General features: G+C 46.4%; 1 protein-coding gene across 1 annotated transcript in view; it reads right to left on the bottom strand.

Moving 5' to 3' along the window:
* NAMPT (nicotinamide phosphoribosyltransferase) overlaps positions 1-16,645 on the bottom strand; it is an 80,199-nt gene extending 63,554 nt beyond the window's left edge. The window contains exon 1 of the mRNA XM_077472057.1: positions 16,481-16,645. Within this exon, the coding sequence (XP_077328183.1) occupies positions 16,481-16,558 (78 nt within the window). The 5' untranslated portion in view covers positions 16,559-16,645. The remainder of the gene's footprint in view (positions 1-16,480) is intronic.
* Between the last annotated feature and the right edge of the window lie 617 nt (positions 16,646-17,262).

The following is a 17,262-nucleotide window of genomic DNA, read 5'->3' on the forward strand; positions in this document are numbered from 1 at the left end:
GTTGAAAGCAGGAGAAAAAAAAAAAAAAAAAAGGACATTGCCGTTTGCTGTGTATAGGCTGCGTAGCCACAAACTGGTCAGGGTACCTATACAGACCCATGTCCACAGCCAAAAGCACCTACAATGGGCACATGAGCATCAGAGCTGGACCAGAAAGCAATAGAAGAAGGTGGCCTAGTCTGATGAATCACAATTTGACATCATGTGGCTGGCCAGGTGTGTGTGCACACGTCTTACCTGGGGAAGAGATGGAACCAGGATGCACTATGGGAAGAAGACAGCCAGTGGAGGCAATATGAAGCTTTAGGCAATGTTCTGCCATTCACGTGGAGGTTATCTGACACATACCACCTACCAAAGTACACCCCTACATGGAAATTGCATCTATTAGTAGGATAATGCTCCCTGCCACACTAATAATGGTTCAAGAATGGTTAAAAAATAAAATGTAATGTGTATGATAGATATATATATTTTTTTGGAGGTGTTGACTAGTGCTTCAGATCTCAATCCAATCAAGCATCTGTGGGATGTGCTGAAAAACCAAATCTGATCCACGCCCCCCCCCCCCCCTCGCAACTTATAGGGCTTAAAGCAGGGGTCTCAAACTGGTGGCCCTCCAGCTGTTGCAGAACTACAATTCCCATGAGGCATTGCAAGGCTGAGAGTTACAAGCAGGACTCCTATGGGTAGAGGCATGATGGGACTTGTAGTTCCACAACAGCTGGAGGGCCACCAGTTTGAGACCCCTGCCTTAAAGGATCTGCTACCAACAGCTCGGTGCCATATACCAAACCATAGGTTCAGAGGTCTAAAGCAGGGGTTGACAAATTTGCTTGGAATCTAGGAGCCAGCTTAAAAAGTTAGGAGCCAGGTCCGTGACGGCGATCCGGACCCGTCCCTGGCCTGACATGGAGACGAGTGAGGGGAAGATAGCAGCGCCGTCGCCCCCCCCCCCCCCCCCCCGTCTCCAAGTCATTGCCCATAGCTCTTAGAGGGACATTTTTTTTTTTTTTCAAATGACAATTTTTTTTTCAATTGCATTTTAGTGTAAATATGAGATCCGAGGTCTCTCTGACCCCAGATCTCATATTTAAGAGGACCTGTCATGCTTTTTCTATTACAAGGGATTTTTACATTCCTTGTAATAAGAATAAAAGTGACACAACATTTTTTTTAAAAGAACAGTGGAAAAAAAAAAAAAAAAAAAAAGTTAAAATAAGCTGAAAAAATAATAATTTTTAAACGCGCCCTGTCTTGCCCGCATATAAAATCGGTGTTCGAACCACACATAGGAGGTAGCGCCGTGATCGGTAGAGCGAGAGCAATAATTCTAGCCCCAGACCTCCTCTGTAACTCAAAACGTGCAACCTGTAGAATTTTTTTAAACGTCGCCTATCGAGATTTTAAAGGGTAAAAGTTTGTCGCCATTCCATGAGCGGGTGCAATTTTGAAGTGTGACATGTTGGGTATCAATTTACTCGGCGTAACATTATCTTTCACAATATAAAAAATAATTGGGCTAACTTTACTGTTGTCTTATTTTTTTATTAACTAAATTATTTTTCCCAACAAAAGTGCGCTTGTAAGTCCGCTGCACAAATACGGTGTGACAGACAGTATTGCAACAACCACCATTTTATTCTCTAGGGTGTTAGAATAAAAAATATATATAATGTTTAGGGGGTTCTAAATAAAGGGAAGAAGAGGCAGGTAATATAAAACAGTCATTAGCATTGCTTGTTTGTCATACCAACGGCGACCACAAGAGGGCGCCAGATTCCATAAGGAATCATAGGACCGCAGAAGGCCTCAAAGCAGCGGCCTAAATTTTCGGCCGCCGGCGGAACGGCCCGACGCGATCACGCTGGGGGGGTCCACAGAGACAGGATACCCCCAGCTGTGCTGCCCCAGGCGCGAGGTCGCTATTTCTAGTCGCCAATGCGACCTGGCGCCCGGGTTTTGTCGAGCCCTGGTCTAAAGGCATGATTGGTTGGCCATGTTGAGATTACTACTTTTTGTGAATTTGGGTGAGATTTCCATAGACATCTGTGCAGGAACCCGCACAGATGTCTCTGAAGTCGCCTCTGTAAATCGGGCTAACATGCGGGTATGAAGTTTCAATCCCACAGCATTGTGAACCTGGACTAAAAGTTGAATTTCAGTGATATGAAGTCTCATCAGTGACAGCTGTTCTTTTAACATGGCCATAGGGGAAATATGTCAGCGACACATAGTGATTCAGAGTTCTGGTTACAGGATACTTTTGGAGAACTCAGTTCTAGAAAAAGGAAACTGAAAGTAGAGTAGCAAGGAAGGGAGTGCCAGTAGAAACTCAAATAGTTGTGGAAACCGGTAAAATACATACTCCTACGTGTTCTCCATTGCACAATCCAGTGCTGTCTGCAGAACATAATTTCCAACATCAACTCCTTTTTAGATAGAAGACTCCGCCAAGCATTGTAAATAGTGCCTTTGAACTCCAGAAGAAAAACTGAAGTGGTGCCTGTATACAGTAGAAATCAGTCACTTTATCGGACTGCTGGGTCTTGATATAGGTTGGGGGGGGGTAGAAGACGCACACAAAATCCTTGGGCCCTGATCACACTGGGAAGTATAAATAACTTCTGCTTTACAGATCACTTTTTTCCTGGGTTTTAGTTGTTCCCACTACACATGTAAAGGAAGCTAAACCTCTTTTGTAAAGGATAATTTCATCCCAAAATTATGTTAGACGAATTAAGAACAGGGAAATGGTGCTGCTCAAAAAATAAAGGTTTGGTGACCCCTCCAATCCAAAAGAGGAATAGCAGTCATGGGTGGGTAGTTGGAACCCTTTTACACTACAGAAGTGAATTCCAAATACATATAAAGTGCAATGTATTACACAGTGAAAAAAAAAATAATTTTTTTTATATATTAAAATGCAAAACCTGTGAGAAAACCGATTAAAAAAATGTAGGTATAAAACAAATCCATATAGCAAAATAGGAAATGCGCACTTTTCCATAAAAGGTGCTTTTGTGCTAATGTCCAAAGAATGACGACTTTTTGTATTCTTCTGTGCAAAATAAAGTGACCTCGAGCATAGAATAAAGTGACCAAGTAAAGTGACTTCTTGTGCCCCCCTTCAAGTATGTAAACTCACCAGAAGCCCTCACCCCTGTAGGGGTAAAGAGCTTGTAATGAAGTACTTGGCCAATCCAGATGTCCCCAGAATGCAATGGATTTTTCTGGGATGGATCAGAGTATATGCAAATCGGCATCCACAATCTGTCCCCTCAGCAAGAACGTTCCACAGACCGTATCAAGCAAACCGAAAGTGCCGTTTGACATCAATGTGTACCAAGTCCCGCCTTAGGGACGTCCCTTCCAGCTACTTCCGGAAGTGTTCTCAGAGCTAGCCAGGTCACATGAGGGAGTGTATACAGGCTGCAATGAAAATCTCCTCCCTCCTGAACTCACCACTGAAGAAACTGCAGTTTATCATGTAACCATGATATACAGTTCATCCAAAAATATATAGTGGCAGTATTTTCATGTAAAAAGATGATTTATAAGCTGTGGGCACTGTGTGGATGAACCATTTTCATATTACTGGGTTTAGTAACACTAAGGTCTACATCTGGTTAGCCAGGTTCACACGCCAGCCATGACCATTATAAAAAGAACAATTATTTTAATTTTATTTAGCAGTTACACTTGTTGGAAATATGTCCCATCACTTCCCATCTAGAAGAGAAATACCGCAAATAAGGTCACACACAGCAATAGAAATTCTAATAGAGGCTCTAACCCTTCCAGGCAACCTAAAAGCCTTAAGTTCTAGCTGGAGCTGTGTTTTGTGTACATTTCATGGGGTATCAAATCTAAAATGTAGTTCTTTTTTAGCCTTAATGCAGACCTAAACAAAAAGAACACAGGCTGCCATTGCTGGGCAGTTATCCACTTGTTGTTTTGACCCAGTGTATGCTTTAGGCCCCTTTCACACTGGGGCGGTTTTCAGGCGCTACAGCACTAAAAATAGCGCCTGAAAAAAACAGCCCCTTTCACACTGGAGTGGTGCGCTAGCAGGACGGTGAAAAAAGTCCTGCTAGCCACATCTTTGGAACGGTGAATTCATTGCTCCTACCCATTGAAATCAATGGGGTAGCGCAACTATACAGCTGGCAAAGCACCACTGCAGCGGCGCTTTGAACCCTTTTTCGGCTGCTAGCGGGGGTTAAAACCGCCACACTAGCGGCCACAGACCGCCGCCGACGCCCGCACTGTCCCAGTGTGAAAGGGGCCTTAAAGAACTGCCTTGGAATAAGTTTGCAGTTTTGACTTTACTTTGACATTCTAAATGACATGACCATTCCGGGTCAGTGACTCATCAAGCACTGAAGGCTGAGATCGTATTCATAGAAAAAGGTCAGCAATAGCAGCCCCTAAATTTATCTCTGTGCAGATTTCCTTTGAAAAAAAAACACAAAATCTATAGATTGACCTGGAGTGAAATAATGTACATTACGTTCAAAGTTTAAGTGCTGCAATGCTTTTATCTTTTGTGCCATCACCTGACACAGACTCGGACCTGGGAGTTTTCCTGACCATCATGCAGAGGGTAGAAATGTAGCAGCACAAGATCTCTCAGACAAGGGATTCAAAGGGCACAGGTAAATACACATACCTTCACTTACCTCACTGCCACTGAAAATATCTTTTATACTGCTGGTGTATTCAATTATCAGGTGCAGTAGACCAGGTACCCCAGCAGCAAGGCTTCTGTGCAGTTGTTTTGCTACCCCATTAGTCCAATAAATAAGGCATAACAATGATGGTCAATTAGTTTATTCTACAACATAGCTGTCTAGGGCCCATCATGTGCAGCTTGATTTTCAGGAAATTCAAGCCATGGGTGGCCAGCATTTTTAAGCTTACTTGTCAAAGGAGTGGGGTGGAAGTAGTCAGCTGAACAGTAACTATCCAATCAGATGGAGTCACTGTTTAGGTATTCTGACAGCTGCAGGCTCTGTGGCTGTCAGAATGCAATAGCCAGTGGGGAAAACTTCATCCACATGGGAGTACTACAGCGTATGCCCATGCAAGAGCCGTGATTTCCACAATGGGGTGCCAGGTGTTCCGTATAACTTGGTGCAGGTAGCCCCATTACTGTCACCTGGGATGCAGTGGCTTCACTGACACAGCAGGCAAATTTTACAGCTGTGCATGTAAACAGCCCCGAATGCAGACAGTATGCTTTCAGGACAGTGCACAAAATCCAAGCGTGGACAGAGAATGTATACAGGAACGGATAAGCCTTACTGGCAGCCTGTAGAGTGGCACCAGAGAACTGCAAGTTAGCAGCAATATGGGGCTTACTCGGACTGCCTGTAACAGGACTTATTTTACCCACACAGACAGAATAAGGGGGATAAAGCTAGGGTTGCACCTATACCGATACTAGTATCAGTGCCGATACCGAGTATTTGTCCAAGTACTTGTACCCGGGAAAATGCTCCCAATGCTTCACCCGATGTTTTTTTACATGCAGAGTCTCCCAAAAGTCAATGGGTGGAGAAGGCAGAGCGGAGCTCAAGTCCTGGCACAGTGAGAGGGAGTCCTTGCAGCTGAAGGTAAGCTTATGGGGCAGGGGTGTGGGTCGCAGCCGCATATCAGAATCGGTGAACTGGCCATCAATCGTTAACGGAAGTGACGGGCGAGTCTCCGTCAGACTGTACACCTCAGCAAGCCTGCAGTCACAAGGCAGCAGCGGACATATCGTTAAACCCAGCCCATATAGTTCACCAACTATATGGGCTGGGTATAACAAGATGTCCGCTGCCGAATTCTGACTGCGTTTACTGAGGTTGAGTGCAGGGTGTATCAAGATGGGCTCTTGTATACGATTTAATTTTATCATGCCAGGCTGCTAGCAATTATCAGTGCTGCATTTCAGCATCACTGCCTACCAATCAGTTGGACCCATCATTGCCCATAAGTGCCACCTATCAGTGCTGCAAATCAGTGCCCCTCAGTGCCACCCATCATTGCTACAAATCAGTGGCCATCAGTCAGTGCCACCTATCAGTGCCCTTCAGTCTTCATAATTATAAAAAAAAAAAAAAAAAATTGATGTTAGTCTGTATTGTGCTTTGAAAACAGTTACTTGACATAAAAAAATAAAAAGTCAATCGGTGAGTACTAGAAAAAGGGTATCGATACTTGTACTCCGTCTTAAAAAAGTGGTATCTGTGCAACCCTAGATAAAGCAGTAGTATGCAGACGAGTAGAGGGGTCCCCAAGGATGAAACTGCCTGGAAGGGGTTATCCCCGACACATACATGGCTTTTCTTAGTTTTATTATGAAACATATGACTGTCCTTATCTTACACCCTTGCTTTTCTAGCCCTGCATAAGACTTGGGTGCTTCATTCAGGCTGAATGAGTCAGACAAGTTTCATTTAGATGCAGCCCTCCACCCACCCTACTACAAAAATGTTTGCCTTGGGCCCTTTTACTCAAGAATACACTAGATTAAGTATACACTGCAACACCATCATTTTGCTTTGTCCATTTACGATAGGCAGCTTGACAGAACTTGAAATTCTGGTAAAACCCATCACATTTTTTGGAGCGCAGAGAAATGAATGAATGCTTAACAAAGCTTACCCGTAGGTACAGTGAACATCTCCATAAACTTGTGGCGTTTAGGAAATATTTAGTGCTCATGCACACGGACGTTTTAAAAAACTGGCTGCAAAGCTAGCTCCGACGCCTGGAAAAATCGTCGTTAAAAACGTGATTTTTACCGTGTTTTGCATTGGCGTTTTTGCGCGTTTTTTAGCGTTAAGTAGCGTTTTTAAAGAAACATCTCTTGGCTTTAGCACTCAGAAAACAAAGAAAATATGTTGCGCGTTTGTGCGCGTTTTCCCGCGATTCGCGTTTTTACAGCTCTAGCTCCACGCCACGGAACGCACTGGTCCTGGGTTTTTTTTACAGCTTAAAAACGCCTATGCCATTTGCAGCTCAAAAACGCCTAGGTGGGCATGAAGCCATAGACTAACATGGACAGTCATTTTTAAGCTGCAAAAAAAGCTCAAAAAAGCGGCTGTAAAAACGTCCGTGTGCATGAGGCCTTACACTTAAAGCAGCCAGTGATATCACTAGTGCTCACTGCGCTTTAAATTGACAGCACACTGAATGTGCCCTCAGTTCAGAGCACAGTACCACGGCCCTCACTTTTTTTTCTTACGTAAAGCATTGCCTATCAGTGTAAGCCGTCGGCTTGTACCTTATATGAGCAGGCAGTAACACAATGGCAGGAAGAAGCAATGAACTGCCTTGAGCATTCAACAGTGTCATGGGAGGTAATTCCAGAACTACAAGCTGACAACCGCAAAGGCTGTCAGTACTTGTAGTTCTCTCCTCTGAATAAATGGCGTGGCCGGGTGGGCTGAGCCCAGCACTGTTCCTTTAACCACTTCAACCCCGGAAGGATTTACCCCCTTCCTGACCAAGCCCTTTTTTGCGATACAGCACTGCGTCACTTTAACTGACAATTGTGCGGTCGTGCAACGTTGTACCCAAACAAAATTTACATCCTTTTCCCCCATAAATTTCAGCTGCCGAAACATATTGGCCGAAAATGCCCCTTTCGGCAATTTGCCGAAAGGAAAAAACAGCCGATAATTGAGCCGAAAATGGGGCAGGGCCAAGCACCGCCCCCGGTGCCACCCATCATGGGAGGTGTATAGCGCAGGAGAGCCGCCTCCGCCGTCTGGTTCAATAGAGCGCCGGGAACATCACAGCTTTAATTTCAATAGCTGTGTGTTCCCCCGTCGCGCGCCGTCACATACAGCCCCTCCCCCTTGTCCAGTGAACTGTGATGATAGATCACCCGTCCAATCAATCACAGTTCCCCGGACAAGGGGGAGGGGCTGTATGTGACAGCGCGCGACGGGGGAACACACAACTATTGAAATTAAAGCTGTGATGTTCCCGGTGCTCTATTGACAAGACGGCGGAGGCGGCTCTCCTCTCTTCGCTGCAACACTGGCTGCACAGGGGACAACACACTTAACTCTTATCACGTCGCCAGTCTGACCACCTCCTGTCCCATGTCGCCAGTCTCTGACCACCTCCTGTCCCATGGCAAAGATTTATGGTATTTTTAGTAATAAAAAAAGTATTAGCAACGGCGGCGATCTGCAATTTTTTTTTCGTGACTGCGACATTGCGGCACAAATATCGGACACTTTTGACACTATTTTGGGACCATTGGCATTGATACAGCGATCAGTGCTATCAAAATACACCGATTACTGTGTAAATGTCTCTGGCAAAGAAGGGGTTAAACACTAGGGGGCAATCAAGGGGTTACCCGTTTCCTCAGTATGTTCTAACTGTAGGGGGGCTCACTAGAACATGACAGATCACTGGGAGCAGTAGATCCCTGTCATGTTGCTAGGCAGAACAAGGAAATGCCTTGTTTATATAGGCATTTCCCTCTTCTGCCTCTGTGCCACCGGTGTCTGCAGGCACGCTCCCTCACCATCGGCGGCATGAACGCACAAGCTAGCCGTGCACGACGCAGCAACGTATGGGTATGTTTTGCACAACCGTGCCACTTTGCTGATGTATCAGTGTGAGCTGGTCGCCAAGTGGTTAAAAAAATAAAATAAATAATTGTTACAGCGAGTTCAGGGAGAGGATCCCTGGCTCATTGTCACTAGAGGGGGCGGGTTGGAGAGAGGCTGCAGTAGTGAGAACATGTTCCACCCTAAAAATGGGCAGAACATATATTTTCACAAAGATTACTTTATCCTTGTTCTTTAAAAGCAGTTTTCAGGTTTTCCTTTACTTTGCACAGCTGCTTTAAAGCAATATCAATGACATGGTACTGGTAAAAGCTCCCAAAAGCATGGCCCATTGGGGGTACTTGAGGTTGAGAACCACTGCTTTAAACCACCCAGGCACCCCCCACATTTTTTCCCCAGAACAAGTGTAGGTGACCTTTTATTGTACATATAATCTTCAGGCAAGTAGAAAGGTATTAAAGGAAAAAATTACCTTTTTAGTTTGCAAAACAGCTTTAGCAAATAGCGATGCATGCGAGTCACAAACAAGGGTAAACAGGTTAACAGAATCTAATCCAGGTGTAGAAGAGAGAAAAAAAAAAAAAAAAAAAAAAAAAAACACACACACCAACTAATGGTACACCAACAATCTACAAAGTCAGCCTATTCAGAAGAATCAATCGCTGAGCAACTCCTTGCCAACAACTTGTCCTTAAATGCCACAAGCTAATATGTTCATATGACACCATGTATGACTAAGTGGGTTATGATAGTAGTAGTAAACTCTGGGTAAAGAAATTTCATAACAGGAAATGTACTGAACCTACTACATGAAACTAGTATTCCAGACTGTCAGTGACGAGCCCTGGTTGGCAATCATAATGTAAATGTATCACTCACATTAGTATATGCCCTCATGTGTACTGAAGAGCTAACACAAGAACTGCAATGTCATAGTTAAATGACATTTTTACCGTATTACCGGAGGCAAATTGCAACAGATCTCAGAACACAGGATGATTTACAGCATGCCGGCAAATCTACACACTTGCAGAAAGCAGGTCTCATGTTCCACCACACAGAGCTGTGCCCACATTCACCACAGCATAAAGATTTATGCTTGAGTTTGCCATGAAAAACTTGACATCATTCAGCTACAGCTCCCTTAAGCACCAACAGTGAAAATAACTGTACTCAAACAGCAGAAGCGCTGAATATTTAAAGAGAAAATTCACAAGTTTGTCTCCTAACCAAATACCCCAAAATTGTAACCCATAAGATGGATGGCCCCCCGATGACATAGGAGAGGAAGATGTTGGTGCAGGACATGGCATACAGTAAAGGCCTACAGTACCCGAGAGTCACTCACTGGTTAGATAAATATTTCCTGAGCATAACCCCACATAAAAGCTAAGACAAATGGGGCCTATGACTCCCTTCTTTGGGACCCCGGCCTTTCCTCCAGCTGTGGATGTATCACAATTTGGACCATGGCAAAGAGAAGACCATAGGAGACTTGCCCAAGTTCTTCGGGCAGACCCCACTTTAAGGTCAGATACCCCTGCCAGTCTGACCTCCAGACATCCCAGGCAGTGGATGCAGAGACAACAAACCACCTCCTACATCCGGACTTTCCCCTCTATTCCAGATATCCTTGCTGAACCGACAGGGTTTGAGGGACTGCTCTTGCAGGCAGAGCCCCCAACGCATGTGGTGTCTCAACTTTACTCCCTCTTGCTTGATATCTCCTCCCCTGACCTCCCTCCGTTTACGGCGGCCTGGGAGACAGAACTGCAACACCCTATCTCTTCTATTGACTGGAAGAAATGCTTTATCCTGACGCACAAACTATCTCTCGCCACTAAGACCCAGGAAAAGGGATTTAAACTGGTAACGAGATGGTATAGATGCCCATCGACGATAAACCATTTCAACCCGGGAGTACCACATACCTGCTGGCGGTGTCTTAGCTCCCGGAGAACCATGCTACACATATGGTGGGAATGCCCTCCGGTGCAAAAGTATTGGCAACAGATATTCAAACTTTACTGTAAGCTGATGGCGACCTCTATACACCCCTCACCTGAGGTGGCTCTCTTATCTATGCTCCCTGGTACATTCAAATCCATCAAAAAAGATATTTTACGACACTTCCTGGCGGCGGCCAGGGTAGTGATCCCCCGTCACTGGAGATCGACGATCATGCCTTCCCTTGGGGACTGGGCTATGGAGGTGGACCGCATAAGGGACCTGGAACGTCTGTTGGCAGAGGAATGTGGTAAAAATGAACAGTTTGCTCTCACCTGGACATCATGGTCCATGTTCCGTTATTCCTCTGAGTTTATCTCCTGGGCTGAACATGGCCTGGACGGCGTCGCCCTGGGTCCATGATAGAGTGGTTCTCGTCCCCTGTCTCTCTGCCCCCTCTTATTTGTCCCCGATTCTTTTTCCTTTTTTTATATATTTCCATACACCCTTAGGAATACATCTAGCTAATGTACCATGGCTCCAACTTATCTAGTGTCCCTGGACTGGTGTAAGAACCCTACGGAATATTTTAGCCACAGATTTCTATATAATTTTGTCTGAAGTTCTGCGCAGGGGTCAGCTTTGATCCCCCCTGGCAGTGCTGAAGACGAAAGGTTCTTTGGCTTATACGCTGTATTCATTTTACTCTGTTTGTATGTGTCTATATGTATGTGTTTTTTATCCCCCCCTTTTTTTTCTCTTCTCTCTTCTCCCTCCCCCCTTCTCCCCCACACAAGGATTACTATCATTGACGGTTTCCTAGTAGGCTTTATTTATATGCTTTCAATCCGTTTATATATATATCATAGACATGTTGTTGTACAGGCACATACGAAGCATACTGTTGGTGTATCTTGTTACTGCTTGTGATGTTTACCCTCTCTTTCTCAACCTTTTTCTGAATAAAATAAGATTGAATTAAAAGCTAAGACAAGATGGAAAAGAAAAAAAGAAAACTGAAGGGAGGGTAGGTGAAATTCCTCCAGGAAACCTAAAATTCCTCCCTTGCAGAGGGAATGCACCTGCATTGCAAGTGTTCACTGCTCATTTATGTCTAAAGCTGGATACACATTATACAATTTTTTGTTGTTAAATTTCCTTTAGATTTACCTTCAACTATGTAGTGTAAGGGGCTTCCTAATTGTATACACATTGAAAGGGTTTGGCTTTGACCTCATATTATATGGTTTTGGAAGATCTAAAAAAGAAAAAAAAAAAAAAATGATCTAAAGATTGTATAGCGTGTAGCCAGCCTTAGGAATGGAAAAGCACTTACTTGATCCTCCACTTAAAAAAATTTAAAATAGGTTTATGAAGATGAAATCATTGACAAATGGCTTCAGTCAGAAGAGTAACTAAAGAGACTTGTAAATGCTTTTCTAACATTGACCTTGGTAGAGCCCTCTGCCCCAGACTTCATTCTACAGATCAGATGACACTGCTGGGTCTTCTCTGCTTGTTTAGAAGTGAAACTACAAGCAGAAGAACAAGGATCTGCTATCCATGGACTGTCAGTGCTGGACAGAGCAGAAAAAGTCCCTATTCTGAGATTTCAAGCTCATCATCATGGTTTACTACTTACTATACATGGGTCAGGTATGAGATTTGGTAAATATTATTCCTTTCTAATGCAAGAATCAGATTATGAGGTCCTGTACATATCACAAGGCAATACAAAGCAAGGAAATTCCTCTGGTGAATTTCATTTATGAATAAATACAAATGGCCTGATAAGTTCATAGTTCAGCCAGCATTCAGGATCAAATGAATGACCATGTCATAAAAACTCAAAATCAAAATTTGATGGAGAATACCCCTTTCTTAGCGATGTACCACAATCCCTGGATGGGTAGGTACCAGGCTTCATAACCTTCAAGTTTCCAATAAAACACTTCATTACAACCCGCTTTACAAGAACTGTAAAAATCAGCAAGGCATTGTACACCATTCCTAGCCTGAAGGAGATTTCAACATTTCAACCGAGGTTAAAAACCCCCTTGAGGAAGTGTCACTTTTTTTTCACCATTTAGTTCCTTATGAGAGACAGTACAAAGTTTAAAAGGTATGAAAGGACTGTTGTGCATGGCCCTGCATGCCAGTCAAACTCAGGTGTGCAGGCGAGTTGGTATCACCGCTGCAAGCTTGATGAACATTGGCTGCTCTGCAAACATTAAGACTACGTTACTGTGACGGAACCTATCCCCCACACTCCGCTTGAGTGCTTCCGTCAGTATACCGCTTCCTAAGTCCTGGAACACGACACCAATGGATCTGCCTATAGGAACCCCCAAGAACTAGACAACACCAGTCTGGGAGTACATCAGGAATAGTCCTTTGAGATCTCACACAAATATATACAGCAGGATGACTAAAACCTGACCTAATTAGCACAAGCTAATTATCTAAATCAACACTGGACTCCTTCATTCAATTGTAGGGTTAATTAGCACAAACAACAAAATAGGCAAAATACTCTTTAGAATCTGTGTCAAGCCAGACTAGACTCATCTACATTATATAAGACAACAGACAGGTGGCTGGAGTTGATATTAGCATCTAAGAGTTTGTGCCCCAACAGTGTGACTCCGTCTATTGCTAATATGGTCTATGGAGCGACAGATGTCCGCAGTGACCATGTCCGCTGACATCCGATGTATGGAGATAGGTTTGCATCTGTCCTGGCGGATCGAATGAGATCTGATGAAAAATGGACATTCTGTCCGTTTTCATCCGATCCTTCCAAAGGAATCGGCGGCGATCTGACAGGCCCCTCCCCACTCAGTGAACAGATGGACCCGTCATCCACCGGCTCAGCGGAGAGATCTTCTGTTGAGCTGGCGGACCCCACTGAGCAGATCCGCATTGTAATAATGAGGCCTAGACACATGTCTAAACTGCCATGCATATTAAAAATGATGTGTTCATATCGCTTTTTAGAGGAGTTCAATTGGGGGGGGGGGGGGGGGGGCTACAACTACTCAACAAATGTTTTACCCCCCCCCAAATGTTGAACTAAAGCACCGCAACTATGTGTATTAGACGCAGTTGTGAGCATTTGCAGCCAATCCCTATTGACTTGAATAGATAACATTCAAGTGGCACCATCCACAGAACACAGAAGGGATACATTTTGACACATCTTCATATGTGAACACCTCTGTCCACTGCCTTTGCAGCTTAAAGCTGAAGTAAACCCATCCATAAAACAGTTTCATTTCTGGCATATGCCGGAAATATAACACTCCCATTGGCTGTGCTCTCAACCAAGCTGTCAAACCATCCAGTCTGGTGTCATAACTGATCACATGTGCAGCATCACAGCAGTTGTAGATTAAACAGAGGCAAAGATGGCAGCTTTCTTGGCTGACAAAGATAGGAGGGTTTTCTTATACTTTAAGGAGGGGTGGTTGGGGGGACATTAAAATAATCCTACCTTCCTGTTTGCAATACACTGTGAAAAGTATACAGGTGCGCAGCTACGTTTACATTTCAGGTGCAGTGCAATTTGCCAGCATGAAAGACGTTATCCCAGCACCTAGGAGCTGGGGAGAAAGTGCTGACGTGGGACCTTGTGGGTGTCAGACAGATAGGCGAGTATTCTTACTATATAATTATTCTTATATAAGAATAAATAAGTCATGTCTAATTCCACTTTAAGGTTTAAAACAGGTGCAGAGAAGGCAAGACATTACCTCCCAGTCAACCTCTGAAATACAATTCAGCACATCTCTTTATGTAGGGGTGAGGGGATGCAGAAAACAAGCCCTGAGAATAGAATTCCAGGCAATAACCAGCTAAATCTTAAAAAAAAATCTCCCTCCCCCTCTCAGCCCCCATGTTAACCTGTGTAGGGCCAGTCAAACACCGGTCAAATCTCAGTCGGTTCAGCCTGCTAAACTGCCCGAGATTCGAGCCATTAATGGGCAGGTTTAAAGTTCCGAGTTGATTGATCAACTTGGGTACAACCAGCCTGACAGGATTCTCTTGCAATTATCACTAGCGGCTGCTATAGCCACTAGCAAAAAACAAAAAAACCTGTCTTCTGGCAGGGAGAGAAGACAATTGCTCAGCAGGAGGGATTCCTGTCTGTACTGCGTGTTCATGGAGGAATCGTTCAAAATTCTTCACTGCAATCCGTGGCTGCAGGAAAGAAATTCACACCACGTGCCTAATGCTAGAGTCACACCTCGGTCTTGTGTGGGTAAATCTGTGAAGGCACAGCAGTCCATTCATTTGAATGGACTGCTGTGAATGCAGAAAAAAAAATTACAAAAATTATCCGATCCTTTTTAAAAACACACCTGCAGGGCATCCACATGGTGCCGTGGCACTATCAAGAATGGCATCTTTGCACGTCTGAAAAAAAAAGTGTTTTCTCTAAAAGTTGGAAACCAGCGCAATTATGCATCAGTTCCCAGCTAGCAAAATGTGTGAGCCTTGGCTAAGAAAGATCTGCATGCTTGCCTATGTTCAGCTCCCTCCAGTCACAAGACCTCCTACGTAAGCCAGTACCAGCTGCAGGAGAGAGCGCTTTTACAACGGCTGGTAATGCCTGGGAGCGGTGACATCACCCATAGCTTCCCATGGTGCAGCCGTTGCTGGCGCTCCATCTTCTCCCCGGCAGCTGGCACTGGCCGGAGAGATCATGTGAGCAGAATGGCCTGGAAAAAAGGTGTGTGTGCATCCAACACAGAGGAACCCTGGAAAGCACTTCCTGGAGTCAGAGAAGCCCGGCTAATAATGACTACATACAATGCCTGCTACAGGAGTGTGATGGCCAGTCATCAGTGAGTGGCAAAAATGGCTTAATGAGCCCGGAGCACCACCATGGGGGGCACCCTGGAGTGACAGCACCGCCTCCCAGGAGGCGCACTGCAGCGACGGCACTGCCCCCCATCGAAGCACCGCACAGGCAGCGACACCACGCCCCCGGAGGCAGCGACACCACCCCCCCCAGAGGCACCCCGCAGGCAGCGACACCGCCCCCCCCCCCCAGAGGCACCCCGCAGGCAGCGACACCGCCCCCCCCCCAGAGGCACCCCGCAGGCAGCGACACCGCCCCCCCACAGGCAGTGACACCGCCACCCCCCACAGGCAGTGACACCGCCACCCCCCACAGGCAGTGACACCGCCACCCCCCACAGGCAGTGACACCGCCACCCCCCACAGGCACCCCACAGGCAGTGACACCGCCCCCCCACAGGCAGTGACACCGCCCCCCCCCCACAGGCAGTGACACCGCCCCCCCCCCACAGGCAGTGACACCGCCCCCCCCCCACAGGCAGTGACACCGCCCCCCCCCCACAGGCAGTGACACCGCCACCCCCCACAGGCAGTGACACCGCCACCCCCCACAGGCAGTGACACCGCCACCCCCCACAGGCACCCCACAGGCAGTGACACCGCCCCCCCACAGGCAGTGACACCGCCCCCCCACAGGCAGTGACACCGCCACCCCCCACAGGCAGTGACACCGCCACCCCCCACAGGCAGTGACACCGCCACCCCCCACAGGCAGTGACACCGCCACCCCCCACAGGCAGTGACACCGCCACCCCCCACAGGCAGTGACACCGCCACCCCCCACAGGCAGTGACACCGCCACCCCCCACAGGCAGTGACACCGCCACCCCCCACAGGCACAGCAGTAGAAGAGAACTCCTCACATTGTGTATGAGGGGAGCCCTTCCTCTGGATGTCCTCCTCCCCCATACCTGTACTGGGGAGACCTCCTATGACCGGACACCTTCCATACACAGCTCGGCCGCCTGACCTTCACACCGGCCCCCCCGTGCCCGGGTCACCTCAGCGGAGGAGCGCCCTTCTCACACAGGCCCGGCGGGTTGGCTAAGGTGAAGGCGGGCAATGGTCACCTTCCCGTGTCCTCTCACCTTGTACGAGTCGGTGGCCAGCAGAATATTGAACTGCGGTTCCCCGACGTCCATGTCTGCTCCGGGCACTGTCACCATGCTTCGCGGGCACTCTGCTCCGAACAATACTGAGCCGCGCGGCGTTCCGTTCTTCTATACCTTCTCTAGTGCCAGGCCGGGGGGCGGGGAGGCTGCCGTGACGCTGAGGGGAGGGGCCGCCATCCCGAACCTATTCAACAGTAGCGATGCTAGGAAAGAGAGCGGCTTCTTTTTTGTAGTGGGCGGGGGCTTACAATAAGGTGACGTCAAATCGGCAGCCGGACTGATCGCGGATTGGCTGTCCTCGACACACGGGGGTTCGCCTAGCAGCACGTGTGTAGGCCACGCCCACTCAAGGTCTGCCTGCTGTCAGTTTCGGTTTTAGAGAACGGGTGGTGGGGAATAAGAAATGAAAGTGGTGTAATCCTTTAATAACTCCGTATTTCTCCACATCCCATGACAGGAAACAGCCATTGTATCTACTATCACTTTCCTATAGGTCAGGGGAGGCAGCCTGTGACAGGCGGAGGTCTACCTGGGCCAAAGATCACCAGGGTGCAGCATGTGGCAACATCATGGATTAGAACAGAAAGTTACTAGCCAGGGCCCAATGAAGGAGAAGATGGCACAAAGAAAACATACAAATCTAATATAAAGCAATGGCACTGCAATTATTATACAGGATTTATATGGCGCCAACAGTTTGTGCAGCACTTTACAATAAGGAGGGAAACAATACAACAGGGTGAGGAGCAGTGTTGCCA

This window comes from Lithobates pipiens, unplaced genomic scaffold (genome assembly GCF_037356315.1).
Source record: "Lithobates pipiens isolate NorthernLeopardFrog02 unplaced genomic scaffold, aLitPip1_a1.2 Scaffold_8, whole genome shotgun sequence".
In the NCBI taxonomy this organism is placed as follows: domain Eukaryota; kingdom Metazoa; phylum Chordata; class Amphibia; order Anura; family Ranidae; genus Lithobates; species Lithobates pipiens.